Genomic DNA, 18,633 nt, shown 5'->3' on the forward strand with positions numbered 1-18,633 from the left:
CCGGCACCGTGCTCTCACGGGGAAAAAGGCCAAGCAGGCAGATGTCAAGTATCTTTGAAACAATATATCACAGCAGTGAACAAGAAAGCAGGCGAAACGGTGCACTCCCACAGCCGTGAGGAAAGTGGCTTTGGGAAGGGATTGCCTGGACGAGTTACCTGAGCAAGATCCAAACCCAGCTCCCAGGGCAGCTCCTTTTTAGGGGCTCAGCCACAATCCCTTGTTCAGTCTTCACGTAAAGGGATACAATTCAACAGCACGTCTCAGGCTACAAAGTAGCAGCCCTGTTGTAAAGGAGATGATACAAGTGGACCTCTGTATCACTGCATTTCGGAAAGCCTCAAGAGCCCTTTCCATTCTGGAAAGCTGGAAAGCAACACAAGAGGCAAGCAAAGCCTCTCTGGACTGCAGCCACCCACAGGCATCCCAGCACCAGTGTGGACTGTGGGTCCAATTCCCATTTTCAGTCACCCCAAAGAAGCCCCTGGGAAAGGAACAGCAAGAAACCGAGAGATCACGCAGACTGGCAGCGTAAGACAACATACCAAGGGTTCTAGGACATAGTATTCCTTGCAGCCTGGCTTTTCACCATCATCTTCCAGTTGTGCCACTGAACTTGATATGCACGCAAAGTCCCCAGGGACTGTCCCAAGCCAGGCTGGGCACTGCAGCCCCTGGTTCCTCAGGGACCCAGCTCCCTGTGCTCCCAGGGCTGTTGAGTCCAACAAAGTTTCCACCATCAGCTATCGTGCGCCTCCCAAAGAGGTACGAGCTGTCCATCAATCTGCAACAGTCATCTCATAAACCCCACAAGTGGCATATGCGTCCCACAGCAACACAGTCGGTGGGAACATATGCTCTTACATACATACACACCCACACACACACACACACATATAGCTCCCAGCACATCACATCCACTCCACCAAGAGCACTTGGAAGGGCAGTGACTGCCTGATCACACATAAATACAATCACACACTCAACAGCACGACAGCCCTGGGGTGTCACAAGCTGAGCTCATGACAAAACGGGCAGCTGAGATGGCCAGCCAGAAGCAAAGGGGAATGGGACCCCTGAAGCCACCCCACACTGAGCCTTCAGGAGCTGGCTCTGTCCATCTCCAGAGAGATACTGCAGGGCACCAAGGTCTGTTAAACCATACATGTATGGTGCAAAACCTGCACAAGGAAGCAGTGCACATTAGGAAAGCCCATGAGCAGGATGGATCAATTGTCCTCTCGGCATCCTGGCACCCCAAAGCTTTCACAGCCCACTGGTCATGCCCGTGCTGCAGCCAGTGATGAGACACCACTCTTTCAAGATGTGGAGGATTAGCGTATTAAGCCACAAGGTTTTACATTAGGAGTGCTTCTAGCATTCAGTTGTAAGCACTAGCAGTATAACACCAAATGGCAGCAGCACTGCTTTCACCCCATCGCTGCCAGCACAATCTTGTTAGGCACATTTGGTGCTGGTCAGCTAAAAGTGTTGGTGGTCTCATTGCCTGCAGACTACCACATCCAGGCAGGAGGAGGCTGCAGCTCTGTGGAGTGGGGATGCAGCAAAGACTTGGCACAAGCTCCCTGTGAGAAGCAGGGATTTTATAAGGTGGCAGGAAACACTGCGATCCAGCTCACTCGGATGAAGCAGCAGAAGCTATTTATATCTTCATCCTCCATCCCGGGGAAACGGACACAGTTGAGCTCAAGGGAGATCCCCACAAATGAAAGTCCTCATGATCAGAAGAGCCAAGGCAAACTGGGATAAGGAAGTGTCAAAGTGGAATAAGAGCCAGAAACTTGTGCTTTGGGCTGCCGATGGCATCCAAGGTGCCATGGACACACTGGCTGCCTGTGCTGGAAACCACTGTACCCACCACACATCAGATTTGGGCTGGGAGGAAGACCAGTAGCAGCTGGATGTGGTCCAGACATGTGAGGGAGGAAGACAGCAGCAGTCAAGTGCTGGACCCAGTTTTACGCAGTGTTTTAAAACCACAACACTAAGACCCAGCTGTAAAAGTTATACAGCCTGGCTCCAAGAGCTGGCTGGAGACAGGAGGGTCTCTGCGTCCCCTCCAGCTCATCCAGGGGTTTGGGACAGTGGCTCAAGGAAGCCGTCTGAGCAGAAGGTTACCCAAGGGGGATGCTGTCATACCGGAGTTCAGATAAAACCTGGATAGAGCCAATAGACACCACTGACTTCTGTTCAGGATGAGGAACAAAAAGCCTCTGCTCAGAGATGGGAAGAACCAGCTCTGCTCATCCCACCCATGCAGACTGGAGGAGCCCCTGGGCATTAGTGAGCAGCAGAGCCAAGTGCACACACAGCTGAGCCATCGGAGACTGCCAAAACTGTCCAAGCCATGAGATGAGGGAGCTCTCACGGCACCCCAAGAGCAAAGGCGGCTCCTGCTCAGTCCAGCTGGAAACCTTTACAACAGTGTATTCCCACTGCAATTTCACGGGTGAAGCCAGGCTGAGCAGCACTGCTGCTAATGGAAGTAAAATGACTGTTTCTCTTCCCTGAGTGACAGCCACCAGAAAAAATACTCACACAACCCCCACCGCCAAGCTCCATTCCTAGTGACACCACTGGGCCAGCTACCGCCCCGCACAGCCAGTGCCAAGCAGCTCTCCCGAATGTGCATGCTGGCAAGCACCTGCTCCCTGCATGTGTGTGTGACACAAACCACCCCTGGCTGGGAGAAAAAAGAAACCCTCGGCACATGTTTCCAGCCTAAACTCATTGCAACTGTGGCTTCAGAAAGCTTTTCTGAAAAGTTGCAGCCTGATCAGATGAACCCAGTGCGAAACCCTGCACGCTTGAAAACACCCAGTGGAGTTCACTCAAGGGATATTTAATTGAAATGCAAAAGCCTCCGGTCGAGGTAGCTGATGAAAGTTAAGGGAATTGTGTAGCTGGCCAACAAAGGGAAGTGGCACTCATCCCTGTGGGTTCCCAGGGTGTAATTCCCTCACGCCATGGAGCAAAACATCTGCAAAGAGGGGACAGACACCAGCAGAAGCCCCCAGGACGGAGAGGAGGAGGCTCAGCTCACGTCCTGGCTCCAAGAGCATGCTGATGGCAGGGGTCTGGCAGCAGTGACACAGAATCCTTCATGTGCCGAGGTCTCCCCGCCTCAACCTTCATCTCATTTATTTAAGGAGGTAACTAGCACCTTCCCATGAAAACTCCTGTACAGCAGCTCACACTAACAGCTGCATCACCAGCCTGAATTTCTGCCACGCATATGTCCATTTACCCTTTGGCCCTGGGACATCCCCAGGACTCTGCCACTGCAGCCTCCTCCAAAAGCTGCGGCAGGCCAAGCACACGCAGAGCATTTTAGTGCAATGAATTAAATCAGCACAGCCACATCCAGGAGAGATTTTGTCAGCAAGCATGTAAAGCTAGTTACTGCCACCTGAAGCTCCTTGGAGCAAGTTTGCAATCACGTCAGCTTGCAGTGGCGGCCACATTTCAGAGCCCCAGGCACTGCGTCTCAGCACTGCCTGCCAAGGCTGGGCGTATGCTGGCTCAAGGGGAACATTGTGTCTGGGTGGATGCTCCAACCAGTGCCATGCTTGGCTCTCCAGAGCGTGAAGGATGCAGCACCCGCCAGCAGGGGCGGCAGCACCATGTGGCAGGCCAACCCACAGCCTGGGCTCCATTTCAGGGCAGCCCTGCAGGAATCGAGGAAGAAGGCAGTGGCACCAAAGGGTGCCAGGGATGCCGGACCAGGATGGGGATGCAGGGATGGAGTCATCCTCAGTGTCACGGAGATGGCCAGGCAAAAGGCAACACACTTAGCAGACTGCAGAGCTATGGGGCTGCTGGGCTGTGCAGCCATGGAGGCACAGCCACAGGGTAGCTATGCAGTGGCTCGCTCAGGGCTGGCTCCAGCAGCCCACCCCATGGGACTGCCATGAAGCGACTGCACGAGCCAGCAAGGCCAGGCAGCACATCTTCCACCCTGCCTGATGGGCCTCATCGCCCATATCTTGAAGCAATCCAGAAATCATTGTCTGCTTGTCCAACAACATTGCTGGGGAATGCAGCCTAGACAGCAAGGCCTTCAGCTGCTGTGCAGCCCCAGGTCCTGGCTGCAGCCCTCCAGGGCCCCAAGGGAGACCAGTGCTGCCTCAGCAGGCTGCTGCTGCTCCGGGCACACTCAGCACCCAGGCACCTCCCCACTGAGCTAAAACAGCTTGGGGCAGGAGAAAGCAAGGGAACAGGAAAGGATCCATTTTCCTTTTTACCCAGAAGAGCCTAGATTACTGACCTCTTGAGACATAGCAGCTGATGCAAGGCCATGAGTAATCCTAAAGCTGCCTGCAAGCAAATGAGGAATTAAAGGCATGTGAACAGGAACTGGCAGAGGCAGAGGTAAGGTTAAGGCTTGCTGGCTTGGAAAGCAAGCGCAGCAAGCGCAGCACTGCAAGGGGCTGCTGCAGCTCATGGCCCAGCCCCGCTCTCCAGCCAGCCCACGGGAGTGTTATTCTGCAGACTCGCTTCCAGGGACACTGCAGCAAAGCCGGCCTTGGCTTGGCCAGACGCTCTGCATCCAAAACAGCAAAAGATCAGAGGAGCTACAACTCATCCACAGTGCTCAGGGCAGCAAAACCCAAAGCATCCAAAGTGTGGGCTTCCTCCCCAAAGGAAGGAAGCACATCCTCTTCCCCTTCTCCTCTGCCAGTAAGAGGCCTCACACCTGCCCCAACTGTGGAGGGGGACAGCTGGCTTGCTAGACCCAAATGACCCAGACACACAGGAGGAGCTAGCTGCAAACCCTGGCACAGCCAGCTCCTCTGAGGAGCTCTTGCAGCAGAGGACATGGCTGGCTGGCCTCTGCTCTGTGCTGCTGGAGGCACTTCGCCCAGCACAGATGGACAGCTAGTGGCAGGGCAAGCGATGGGAGGTGGCAGTCAGGTCCATTCCTCAATTTGACATGCAAGACTGGTGGGACACAAAGTGACTCGGTACCCTGCAGGAGCCACACTCCAACCAGGAGCTCCATCCCATGCCCCAAACCCAACGAGCACTCCATCAAGAGGAAAAAAATAAAATAAAATCAACGCCTTGACCTCACTGGTTTTACTCTCAACATGGAGATGACCTCAAACACTCCCACAGCCGAGCAGGAGCGCTCACAGCTGCCCCGGTTCCCTCCACAGAGACAGCACTCCCTGAAGAAATGCTCAACTTGCCCAGCACCAGGGTGGGAGCTGCATGTATTTACACCCCCAGCTCCACACCTAACTGGACAGAGAGCTTGCTAACAAACTGCGAAACATTTTTTTCCTGTCCCTACACTTTAACAGCCAGCAAACACCCCATGCTCCTGAGGAAGGTGCTCCTTTATCCCACCACAGCACCCACGTGGGGACCCAGATCATCCCTGGCTCCCTAAACTTCCAGGGCCCTTTGTAGCACCCAAGGGGCCCTGGGCACCTTGCAGCACCCATACAGGGCACTTTCCTGAGGAGAGGAGGCCAGAGACAAGGCTGGGAGAGAGATGGGAGGCCTGGCCCCTCCAGCAGCAGAAGGTAGGCCAGGAAGGCACCAGCATGGGTGCCCCAGCACGGGTACCCCAGCAGCAGCACCCACCTTGGACCAGCTCCTCCCAAGGCACTCAGTGGGTAGAGGCCAAGTCTGGCCCCAGGCTGCAACCCTTCAGCCTCATACAGACAGAGCAGGATTAAGAGACACTTTCACCACTTTCCACCAAGCAAACACTTTTGGCTGTATCAGCTCATTAACGAACCTCAGCAAAGTGAGGTGGCAACAAAAGCTTTCTACCAGCTGGGTATCCATTGCTGATGATTCACCCTCCTGCCACATCCCCACCACTATCTTCCTGCTGCTGCCACTGTCTTTGCTCAGACCATTGGGGAAAGAAAGCCTCTACAACCAACCCATAAGCAACACAGGCTATTCCTCTTCCAAAGAAAGGTTTGGCTGAGCTGACACACCCTGGATTTGTATCACTCTGCAGCGCTGACTCCCAGCTCCTTAGGCCAGTACAAGGCAAGGAGAACACATGCAGAGCATTGCTTTGAAGCTGCCTGCATATCCCTCAGGAGCTCGCTGAGCTCCTGCTAACCCCAAGCGAAACCAGCAACCCAAACCATGTCCAGGAAGATCACCTGGCTCCTTGCAAGCAGCCTTTGAAGGAGAAGAGCATCAAAACTCAGCAGAGGGGACCAAGGAGCTCACACTCAGGTCCCATGTCCCAAAGGAGCACAACATGGGATGGACTTGGGCAGCCTCAAGCACAGGACGCACATCCCCACCTTCCTCTCCCTGCAGGAGATGAGGAAGGCATTGAGCCATGGCAAGAGCCTGGCATCCATAGGCAGCTTTTCAGAAAGGAGCATGAGCCGTGCTCCATCCCAAGGCCAGGAAAAAGACAGTCCTGGCCAGGTTTCAATAACATATTCCTGCATATAAGGACAAAACACTATCAAACACATCTTGTCTTAAGGAGCAATTTATTAAACATCATTGCCCACGGGCCGCAATCACCTCTGTTACCACAGCCTTCAGACCTGGGGAACGGCTTCAATACTGGGGCTTTGCTTTTATCTGTCAGCAGGAGCAGAGCGTGGCTGATCTGAGGTTCGAGTCACAGTTCATTTTTGCAGGGTTGTGTGGCACCCAGTCCCCTCCCCATCCATGACCATCACCAGAGCACGCAGGGGGCTACAGAGCAAGGGGCGCAGGCAAGCGTCCCTGCGAGGCTATCGGTGAGCACGGGGCCCCATACAGACCTCCCATTCATGGTTCGAGCAGGCCATGTGTTTCCTGGCACAGCTCATTACAAACATGCTCCTATAAATGTGGATTTTTGGCATACCAGAATGGGGAACACCACCCGGGTCAGCTTTTCCTCTCCTCCTGGATGCAAACACAGAGCCAGCACACTCGTTTGCGCCAGATGAAGCCGTAGAAGAAAGCAAGAAAAGCCACAAATGCTTAATAACACAAGCAATCCCCCTGCCCGGTGGGTCAGTCACCGCCGCTCGGAGCGCGCCTGCTTCGCGCACAGCCTCTCCCGCCGCTTTGCAGACACTGCGGAAATGACAGCCGAGCCAAACGCCCACGGAGATTTGCATCTCCAAATGATTTCCAGCCAGCGCATTCCTCCATGTGAGGGGTCCCAGCTGAGAAAGCCTTGCAGAGTTGCAATAAACCGCTCTCTCCCGCCGGGCCAGATGGAAACGGTTTGAGGCAGGCGAGGAGCTCTGAGCACAGCAGGTTTGATCTGCTTGAGCCCAACATCTGGAAATTCTTTGGGTGCTCATCATGTTGGCCTTTTAAAACTGCGTTGTGTCCAATGCTAGTCAAAGCAGAAACAAAAACTCACTCCATGCCCAGGAAAAAAAAAAAAGTCATTCCCATTTGAGTCCCCAGCACAACTGGCTGGATGCAAAACACTTCCAAGAGAAGCACCCAGATAGACAACCCTTCCAGGTGGGATTTACTGATCCAGGAGAGAAGGAAGCCTGGATAAAAGCAGGCCCAGAGGCATCCCATCCTCTAACAGGCAGGGGCGTCTGCTCAGCTCATGGCACTTGGCTGCTTAGCCCAGGTCCCAGATGGGAATTGCAGGGCTGGTCCAGCCTTTGGCCACCTCCATCCCTGAGTGCGGGGGCAAGATCAAGCCTGTACCAGACCCTTCCACTGTGAGATGTTGGGGACCCTGGCAGAGCAGATGCAAGCTTGGAAATGTCTCAGCTGCCAGCATGACGGCAACAGATAGTCCCTCTGCAAAGGGATCGAAGCCACACAGCACCTCTCTGCACCAGCCTCCGCGCAGAGGGGGGCTTTTAAACACAGGCTCTGAGTGACTGCTGAGAAGCCAACGCAGCCCTTCAAACCAAGATTCAGGGGGGAAAAAAAAGGCCACAACCAGTTAGCGCAATTGCCATTAGCCTCCCCCAAAGTATTCAGAGAGGCTGCAAGCTGTGGGGGATTTTCTCCCCTGTCGTCAGCAACCCTCCCTGTCTCCCCCTGCGCTTCGAGGCCCAGGGCCCATGCTTGGGAAGAGCCATGCCAAATTTCTGAGCAGTTATTGCAAGAAACCAGAACAAAGCTGCCAGGGTCTGAGGACCATAAATCAATCGCTGGAGCCAACGGGGAGGCCAGGCTCAGAGCAGCACGGCAGGGAGCAGGCAGCCGTGGAAAGAGCTCGCTGCCACACGCGGCAGGGAGGTGCTGCAGCCTGCCTTGGGCACAACCCCAGCCCCAAAGCAGGCAGGAGACATGTGCTGCAGCAGAAAAATCTCAGAATATCCCAGGAAAAGTCTCAGCATGAGGACAGAAGGTTCAAGGAGCCCCACCAGCTACCAGCACGCACTGGGACAGCCAGGCCACCCCGGCATTGAGCTTGCAGGCAGAGACCCTGCTTTCCACTGTGCACGCAGCCAGGGGGCGGGAAACGGGAAGAGCTACCTCAAAGTGCCGTGAAATCCTCCACAGCTGAGCAGGAGAACAAGGTCCAGGACACTACCCACTGCAGCTGGCTTGCAGCTGCTCCAGCAAAGGGCAAGAGCAGCCACAAGGGCACTATCCTGCACCCACCAAGGGAGGGAAACATCGCAGGAGGTTTCTCCCACCTTCCTTGTTCCTGAGCAGAGCTGCAACCAGCCAATACCCCCACTGCAAGCTCACTCAGGCTGGTGGGACAGCAAAGCATTAGTAGGCAAACTCCTAATTAAACTAATTTATTCACAGTGGTCTCATCTGGTCAGGATGCAGCAGTACCTGGGAATGTTAATTGCTGCTGTGGAGCAGGGAGGCTTAACTGGTGATGGATTATTTTACAGGTCAGACTCTCACAAAGTGGTAGACACTGGCCACCATGCAGGGCAGCCTGCCTCCACAGCAGGAGGTTTGCCGGTGGTCTCAGGAGCTTGGGGGATATGCCTGTGTGGAGCCACCAGCCCCACTATCCCCCAACATCTCAGCACCTTGTTTGAGCACAGTGGGAATCTGGACAAAGACAGGGAACTCCCAGCAACTCTTTGGTGGCTCTGCCAGCCAGCTGGGGCTGCTGAACCAGAACAACTGGCCTTGGCCCCACCGCTGTCTGTCCTGAGAGCTGGCCTGGGACCACGAGCGGGGAGAGGGCAGTGTTAGCCGTGAGAAACATAAATGCTTCGGGGCAGGAAGGGAGGACTCAGCTCCCTGCACCTACTGGTCCTGAGAGCCGGCTCTCCCAGGCTGCACAGAGCCCTCGAGCGACCCTGTGGCTTCCCTGGATTTAGAACTGATGCCCGCTGCTGCCAGCACCTGGTGTGTCGGAGGGGCAGCTCACCCAGAGGTAGGGCTCTCCAGCTGCCATGGCAAGGGTGTTTTGCTTTTCTCCTGCAGGAATCAGGGTCTGCGCCTCTGGGCATCACACTAAGGCTCACCACCACCTCCTCACATCCGTGGGGTGAAGGCTGAAACAGCTTCTGGCATGCCAAGCCCAGCTGAAGGGGATCCCTCCAGAACAGCATGCAGAGCCCTGACCAGGATTCATGTTTTCCCTTTTCCAGTTGAAATGTCACTCTGGGAGACAATGGGAAAAACTGGACCCAGCCCTACAAAGCTGCCTGGTGCTTCCCTCCAGCAAACGGGAGCCCCTGTCGGCCCAGGGGACAGGCTGCAAGGACAAAAGCGGGATGTGGGGAGGGGGCCGGAGTGAAGGAAGCAGCACGGGCAGAGGAAGTGCCTGCACGAGGCCTCCGAGGCAAGGCAGCTGCGCCAGCATCGCGCTGGCAGAGGAGACAACGTTCCTGCTTGGAGCCAGTCCTGTGCTGGCTCCTCTGCTCCCAGAAGCAGGACAGGGCTGGGTACTGTGTGCTCCTGCCTACCAGCCCTCCTGGATCTCCCGGGCCCGTTTGCTGGAGAATCAGGCAGATTCAGCACTAAAGCTGTTTGGGTGAGCTGTTCCCCTACATGGTGCCACCAAACCTGCCTGGAAGGAGTAAAACCCCCTGGTATGACAGAGCAGAGACAGCAGTGGCTCACTGTGGGGAGAAAAGGTGCAAATACAAGCTCACATCTGCACCAACTCAAGCACCCCCATCCAGCACACATGCCCCCTCCCAGTTTTGCCATCGGATGTTGGTTTACGTGATCTACAGGAACTTCACAGCCCACCCACAGGGATGCCTCCAGCCCTAGGAAGGATGTAGGGAGCTGCAAATCAGGGCACAGCTGCACTCCCGAGCCTCATGTGTGTGAGGAAGCAGATGGAGAGGTTATTTATCTCCCAAGCCCCGCGCTGGAATAAATATTTTAAACCTCGCTCCAAGTCATGGAGGCATATTTACAGCTAAGTTTCACGGAGTCATCTGCCTCTAAAGGCTCAGATGAACTTGCCAGGAAGATCCAGCTGGCTGAGCTCTCCAGACAGCATGTAGGAGAAATGGCCCACCCAGTGCCAGCGTCCAGAAGGTGACACCAGCAGATTGAGCCACGCATCCCCACACGCAGCCGCCTCTGTGGGGCTGCATCCAGCCCCTCTCCTTTCCTGCAAGCAAGGTTGCAGCATGGAGGCCAGTGGATGCGACCCACGTGGGGCAATCCTGCAGCCTTGCTCCCTGCGGAGCAAGGCCAGAGCCGCAGCCCAGCACCCTGGCTGTGGCATGGGTCCAGCTCGAGGTGAGCCAGTCATCCTGCTTCACCACTTGGGTTGCTGCAGGTTCGACCTGTTTGCTCCCCTCCCATAGAAGGGAAGAAGCTGCCAGGAAAGGCGCTCCTGACACATTGCACCCCAACTTTTCCTAGCAGCCACCACAGCCCTGCAAGCGAAAAAGTCACCCCATGCATCCAGCAGCACCAGGGACAAGCAGAGCAGCTGAAAGGGACCCCAAATGGGCCCAGCTCCACTGGCTGCATTGGTCCCTCTCCTATTTGTATGAGCTCCACACTGCCGGGTTTTGACCTCTGGCTGAATATGGAAATTGCTTCCCAGAGACTCTCCGCTTGGTCAGTATCATCCCTCGCAAGTGTTTCGGGGATGCTCGTCAATACAGACTGCTGTGCCTTGCAGACCTGTTTCCACCGAGTGTCGCTGTGCCCTCCTCCTGGCTAAAAAGCATGACACACAGCTCCCCACAGCTATCTTGGACTGCTCCCTATGGGACTGCAGCTTTTATCCCGCTCCTTTCCTTTCCATCACTGGGAAGCTGCAGGCCAGCCCTGTTTCACCATCACCACTTCTTGATACACGGGGCTCAGACAGGGCAGAAAAAAAAAATTAAAAAAATCCTTGTTTATTTTCATTACAGCTCTTTATGAATCTATATTAAAAGCCGCAAAAATAGGAAAGTGGACAGAGAAGCTAATATTTCCTGCGCTCATGCAATATTAATTAAAAGGCAGCTTTGCTATGAAGCATTGCTACATTACCTCTCATCTAAAAATGGAGAAAAGGCATTGAGTGGGAGGAATATGCAAGTGGGGCACTCTCTGAAGTACTTTTACCAATCGATAACCAGACAGAACGTTTGCTACAGCCAGGTCTAATGCAAAGTGACAAATTAAAAAAAAGCCCAGGTATAATGGACTCGCAGAAATAGAAACTCATATTAACCAAATCTCCTTGAAAAACAAGTGCTTCTCTCCAGAGCAGCAGCACAGCTGATTCCCAATGCATCCAGAAAGAAAATGATTCTCACCAGACAGTCACGAATCCAACAGTGGGAAGAGCACTGGGACATCCTATGCAGCCAAACACCAGCAAAGCACAAAAACCCCAGGAACGGACACCCACCAGCCTGCTCCCACAGCGTAAGATGCTGCACCAAGGTATCTGCAGGTGCCTGGCTTTTCACCATGGCTGCACAGCAAGGCTCAGACTAAAATAAACTGGATTGCTCCATCAGATCCACAGCACTTCTGTCTGCACAGGACCCATGCAGGAGAACATCTCCAGCTGACAAGAGGCAGAGCCACAGTGACACAGTGTGATGCCAAATGGTGCCCACCCCGATGTCCCTGTCCCTGGGCATTTATTTCCTTCCCAAAGCATTAACCGTTCAGGCTGATGGTTTCCGTTCCAGGCCATGTGGCTTTGTTTTTCTCCATGGATGAGTGAAAGAAGTCGCATCCAAAAAGTCTCCATGATTTTCCAGAGCCACCTCAGCAGCCCAGCTCCAGCCCCACTCCAGTTTCTCAGCACTCTTTATGAACTAAGGGCCTGGCTCAGGAAGCCAAGAGTGACCTTGGAAGATGGGATGAGGAAGCCAAAGTGACCCATGGCAGAAAGCAGTGCTCTGTGCCAGGGAACAGGAACATCTGGAAAGGCGACACACAGCCCAGAGGGATGGGAACCAAGAAAAACACCAAGTGACTCGCAGGAAGTTCTGTTTTCTTTGGTCCAAGCTGATTCGGACAATCCTTCAGCTGCTGGGGAGGCTTTTGCAATGGACCTCTCTTCAAGGGAGTCGGAGAGGCACCCAAACGATCCATCCTCAGAAGCATGAATTGCTCCTCATGCCTGCAAACGGCGCAGGAGAGCCAGACATGCTGCTGCCACTCCCCGCGCAGCACCCAACAGGGCCGTCTGTTTTTGTCATCTCCGATCTTGTCCTTGTTGGGGAAAAACAAGGAACGTAACCTTTCCTCCCTCCACGGGCACCCAACCCTGCCAGGGGAAGATCTTCAAGCAGCCCTGTGCTGCGCCAGCAATGGGCCTCACCAGCAGAGCCGCACGCTGCACTGACAGCAACGCAGGCACTTGCAAGCCAGAGCTTGTCCTGCCTTTAACCATTTGGAAAGTCGCTGTATGTTCTGCAATCAAAGGGCTTCTTTGTGCTCCTAAAGAGGCCAATGAGCAACCTTAATGGGGAAAAGCATTTACGGCCAGTCTTAGGTAATAGCCAGACCCTAGAACCCCAATAGCAGGACAAACCTCATCTCCAGCAGCAGGACACGAGAGATGCAGCTGCGAAGCTGCTACCTGGGAGATACTCTGCAAACAGTGTCTGGCATTTGCACCAAGGCTTCGATTCAGGTGTCCAGAACACCCTCAGGGACCCTACACACACCCCAGTCCACAAATGCCAAACTTCTGCTCCGTTCAAATCAGGTCTTAATCTGCCAGGCCACCAGTATCCCACAGTTGAGCTTTATCTCACATGAGGAATTATGGGTTAAAAACAGCCACGGTGCCTCCTCAGGCACGCAAGTTATGTGCACCTGCAGCACAAGGGGACCGGGAGTTCATGGATCCTTGTACACAGGGATGTTTTGCCCTGGCAAGACCCAGATGGACTTTTCCTAGGCATTGATCCTGGCTAGTTTTCATTTCTGCTCTCCAGGGTACCTGGACACCTCAGCATCCATCTGTTTGCTATCAACAGCAATGTTTTAAGCAGCAGCCTGGGCCCTGCTTGCACTTTTAAAGGATTTAAACGAATTTTCAAGCTGAGTCCTCGCAGAACAACTTCACAGAGGGCCAAAAGCAGGGAAGGGAGGGATGGATTTTGGAAAGCAGACCAAATCAAAGGAGCAGCCCCAGGCAGTAACAGTGTACAGAGAGCAGTGAAAGCACCTACCCTCCAACATTCCCGATGTGCTCCAAGACGAGCAGGCTCGGAAAGGCCCAGGTTGGCCAGCACACCACATCCCAGGCACACAGACCAGGCTTTCAGATGTTTGCAAGTCACTCCGAAGACCCCCTCGACCATTTTCCCTGCCCGGACAGCGCATATCAGTTACCTCTCAAAGGGGAGGAAAGCAGTCCGCTCTGTGCACAGGCAGAAACTGCTTCCCTGGAAAAAAGGCTAGACTTAGTTTAAGACTAGGAGTACTGTACGGCTCCGGCCTTTTAAGCTCAGGAAAAACATTTTTGTATTAAATTAAAAGAAAAAAAAAAAAAAAAAGCTGGCACACGGAGTGAGGGCCGAAGCCGGAGCAGCAGTCAATGAAAAGCACATGTGCTGCAGACTGGGCTGCCAACACAAATTGATGCTTCGAAACAAAGACCACTTGTGTTTGGCTTGAAGATCTTCCCCAGTTACTCAGAGAGGGCTGCACGGATTAAAAGGAGACACAGGTAACTACACGAGAACAGCTCCTGGCTGCCAAGGATTTCCTCAGAAGAAAGGAACAACCTGACACTGAGACCTTACCCCGGCAGGGTGGCACAGCTTCGTCCTCACCCCACTGCTGTGCACCAAAGCAAGTGGAGCTGGCAAGAAACAAGGGACAGTCTGGCCCTTTATCCAGTTGTTAGGGGACACCAGTTGTCTGGTTGAAACCGGACAGCAATAGCGATGACTCCTATCACAACGCAAGCTCGAGGTGCTGGCACCGTGGGACTTGAGCCACAAGAGGTGATGGGATGCTGCTCCCTCATATTGCACCCAACGGTAAGTGGTCCCAGGATCCGACAGCCCAGGCAGCAGGCAAGGGAGAGGAGAGATGAACAGAGAGCTGAGACCTCACCAACTCAACCAGCATTGCTGGTCCCGGCAGGGTCCAGACCACATCACCCAGAATTAAAAGGCTTTCTGCTTGCTTTCTGAAACAGTGGTTCAGCAGCTTTGACATTAGGAAGTGAGCAAACATCTCCTAAAGGGACCACCTCAGGGTGTCCCACCTTGCTTGCACTCCCTCTGACCAACCTCCCTAAAGGCAAGAGATGCGCAACGTATCTGAGCTGCCAAAAGCTTGCAGGGATGTCAGGAACAAATCAGGAACCACACCGCAGAGCCTCCAGACTGTGACACAGCTCAGGAAAAAGCCCCTGCTCTTGCAGGCAGCCATGCGAAGAGCCAGAAAACCCGCAGCCCACGAGCTCTCCCTGGCAGGTCTCTCCCATAGCACAAATCCTCCTGTGCCCAGCAGCGGGACTGCTTTTTCCAGGCAAGACAGCACACAAGGCATGCCACACTCGCAGCAGAGTGCTTTATCCCCACTGCAGAAGATAACATCTGCTTTTCCAACAGATTTATGGCATTTACAAGCAGCTCGTGGATGCCACCCATCCAACATCCCTCAGGCAAGGAGCAGGACATGGGACCAGGCCACCCAGAGCGGCACCTTTGCCATGCTGAAAAGCATGCTGATGTCCAAGAACCAACACATTACCAATAGTCATTTCTTCTGCCATTGCTTTTCTTCATTACCCTCTTTTTCTTCTTTTTTTGTCTAAGACAAGTTGATTTCTTATAAAGGTACAAGACACTACCCTGGTCCTTCTCCCAGCTTTGGCCTTCACTGCTAGGTGCTGCCCTGCCGAAAGCATTCACATCCAGGCCTGGGTAAGTGGATCAGTACTGTTGCCTCTTCTGTGTATGTGGCAAAAACTAGGGGTGCTATTTGGGCTACACCTGGAAAAATCCAGTTTGCAGCTTTTGTAACGTCCCAAACCCACTGCCAGAAGCCTGTGCAACTAAAACCCTTGCAAAGGAGCGATGCTCCTGTGCATATTTCAAGCATCTCATCAGCCTCATCGCCCTCCATAGAGCTGCCTACAAGCCCACCACTGCCACTCATGTCAGTAGGACAAGGCCTGTTCCCTCTGGGGCTGGACAATCGCACGTCCTCCGATCCCAGGGGAATTTCTCTGTGAACACCACAGCAGCAACTGCACTCACAAAGAGCACGTTTGTACCTGAGACCGTCCGCTGCTAAATGAGCATTTGTTCCCAGTTCCCAAATATCGAAAGCAGTGGAAACACCCACTGCTAACGTGAAATATTTTGCATTCCAGGCCTGAGAGCTACGCTTGAAAATGTTCAGAGAGGAAAGAGTGTTTATTCACTGGAGAGAGGTGTAGGTCCAGCTATTTACTTAGGCCCACGTGTACTTGCTGGAAGACAGCTTTGATCTTTGCAGCTCAAATAGCAGATGAATTGCAAGGAAGGGAAGAAAAATATTAGTGTAAAGTTCCTCTAGTAAATACCTGTACTGAGGCCTTGTGGTCTTGAGACCTTTTTGAAGTGCCTTATCACTTGCAGCCAGACTGGCCCCTGCATTTTTGCCTACGGCCCCAAAGACAGGCTCTTCTCTTCCATCTCCTTTCCTACCTTCTTCCCATCCTTCCTCTTGGGCTCCACAGCCTTTCCAGAAAGAACCACCTGCCCTCCCAGGACACGCAGGCCTACCCATTGGGATAACATGGCCCAGCCTTTGGTCAAATGAATGAAGCGAGACACACTCAAGCAAGTGAACAACACACAGCAGCACAGTCCCGGCCCTCACCTCCCCAGAGCAAGAGGGTTTCAGTGGACTGGGAGGAAGCACGTTCCCATCAGCGAGAGAGTTCGCCACTCAAGGCGCAACTAAATACGGGTGCTTGCTGCAGTTTAAATATCAACCCATCTGCTTTTAGAAGATGTTCTCGTTCTGGATCAACGAAGACATCGGAGGCCATCCTTAAAGAAGGGCGAACATGACCTCTCTCCCCCTGGTGCCAGTCCTCAATGGTCCAGGAGATGGTGGACCCACTGTACAGACACAAAGTAGCAAGTGTCTCTGCCTACCACCACGACCACAGAGTCCCCATGCCCTCACAGCACCTGCCACACCGGGGCTGCAACCTGCCCCAAGCACTGTCAAGTACCAAGGGGGGCCCTGTGGTTCACGGCAAAAGAACAGGGCTGGCTTGTAACCACTTTGTCCCAAAACGGACCAGAAATGTGCTAAGCAGCACAGCTCTTCAGCCACCAAAGGGACGCTTGCTCAGATCGATTATCTTAATACTTTTCCTGGCTGCAGAGAACTCCAAGCTGTCGGAAAACAGATGTTAGCTTCAGCTCGAAGAGCAAAAGTCACTCAAGTTGCAGTGCTGGAAGTTTATTTCAGACCCTTTAAAACCAAGAGAAACTCCCATTTCCTATCTGATCACGCACATTTTTCTCCTTTAGGAATGGCCTTGCTGATGAGCGCAGGGAAAGCACTGCCACACGGAAATGTACAGCTCAACACAGGACGCAGAGGCACTTTCAGAGCAAAACAGACCCTTGGGTTTTCTTGGCTTTAAAGAAGAGTTGATTCAGCAAATACTTCCTCCGCTAGCATTTTGACCGCACGCTCCAGCAGAAGGCAGTGCACATCTCGCACACTGCAGTGTCATCGCCAGAGAGATCACAGCTCTGCTGAGCAACGGAAATGGAGGCATGGGGACCAGCAGCCCAGCCACAAAGCGCTCCGGGAACTCATACGTGGCAATGAAGGGTCACAAAAAGGATTTAAGCCACACACACACGGTGTTTCCCACAGCGTGGGAGGTCTTTCCCCAGCCCCCTCTCCAAACAGCCTCCCCAGGCCAAAGGGAAGCATCCCCCACAACCTGTACAACTTGCTGTGAGCCAGAAAAACCAAGGTATCAAACTACATTTCAGCCACATTGGGCACTAAAACCTCTGGCATGGGAGGTTTTTTTGTAGTGGCCCCGAGACAGCTGGTGGCATGTTCTTTACAACGCTGTTGAACACCTCCATTGGCGCACAGACCGCCACAGCAGCTCCACGCTGGACCACACTGCTCCAAACCAAGCCAAGCTCAGGCTACCCTTTCGGAAATGGCCTTCCCAGCATCCTGCCAAGGCAATCAGCAATTACGGTGCTAATTCCCCAAACGAGAGCTGCGTTTTGCATGCATCAGCTGCGAACAGGACATTGCTTCCAGTCCAGCAGAAAGGTCCGGCCGCAGCTCCAGACACGCGAAGGGCAACACTAGAGTTGTAAATACCTCTCTGTCAGCAAGACGGCATCCACTCCTTTTTCCCCAGAGGCTGAACTTTAAGATTGCTCTTGATTTTGTAGCAAAGCATGCAATGGTGCCGAACGATGCAGAAGAGCCCATGAGCGGACTCCAGCAACGTGCAAAACCCCTTTTGAAGGGGGACAGGGAAGCGGCGCAGGGGAACACAAGACCCTTCAAAGCCCAACCCGCCACCAGCGACTGGGCTGGAAACCAGCTTGCAGGGTCCCGCTCATCTCCCATCCCCGCCACGCAGGCTGGGCAGGCCACACCGCCTTTTGGCCCATGGGGCGGGCAAAGCGGGACGGCTCCAAGGTGAGGACGGGAGCCGAAATGCCTCCTTTGCCCTGGGCCTCGTAGGGCCAGACTAGCCCCAGGGCGAGTGCAGCGGCACCCATGGCAGGCGAGGGAAACAAGGGGGGAAGCAGGAGCGAGCAGCGCCGCGGGAGAGAGATTCAGACCCAGCGGCTCGAGTTCGCTCTGCACCAGCAACCCCACCGCGCTGAAAAGCGGATGGCCGGGAATGGCAGCCGGCTGAGCCCGAGCCCCCCAGGTCCGCACGGCGGCACCGGGGGGCTCGGACCCTGCCAACTGGGGCCCGGGAGGAGACGGGGTACCTGGATGCTCTCAGCCTGCGACGAAACCCTCGGGGGAGCGGAGCAGCGGCAGCCAACCCTGCGCCCACAGATTTTTTTTTTTTTTTCCAGAGTTACCTGCTCGTGTTTCACCCGAAGACCTACTGCCGCGCACCCGCGACCTCCCCGGGGGCGGCGGCGGGGCCGGGGGGCGGCTGCCGGGACGGGGCCGGGGCTGCGGGGGGGAACCCGCTGCGGCCGCTCCCGAAGCGGCTGCCTCCGTCCCGCCAGACGCCGCCCGGCGGCACACGCTCGCCTCGAAACTCATTGAAAAATAGAAATT

The 18,633-nt window shown here is 54.3% G+C and overlaps 1 protein-coding gene across 1 annotated transcript in view; it reads right to left on the bottom strand.

Moving 5' to 3' along the window:
* PTK7 (protein tyrosine kinase 7 (inactive)) overlaps positions 1-18,633 on the bottom strand; it is a 35,440-nt gene that overhangs the window by 14,654 nt on the left and 2,153 nt on the right. The window contains exon 4 of the mRNA XM_026083436.1: positions 420-484. Coding sequence (XP_025939221.1) covers positions 420-484 — 65 coding nt within the window. The remainder of the gene's footprint in view (positions 1-419; positions 485-18,633) is intronic.

The sequence above is a fragment of the Apteryx rowi genome, unplaced genomic scaffold (assembly GCF_003343035.1).
Source record: "Apteryx rowi isolate R43461 unplaced genomic scaffold, aptRow1 scaffold_1179, whole genome shotgun sequence".
NCBI classification, from domain to species: Eukaryota; Metazoa; Chordata; class Aves; order Apterygiformes; family Apterygidae; genus Apteryx; species Apteryx rowi.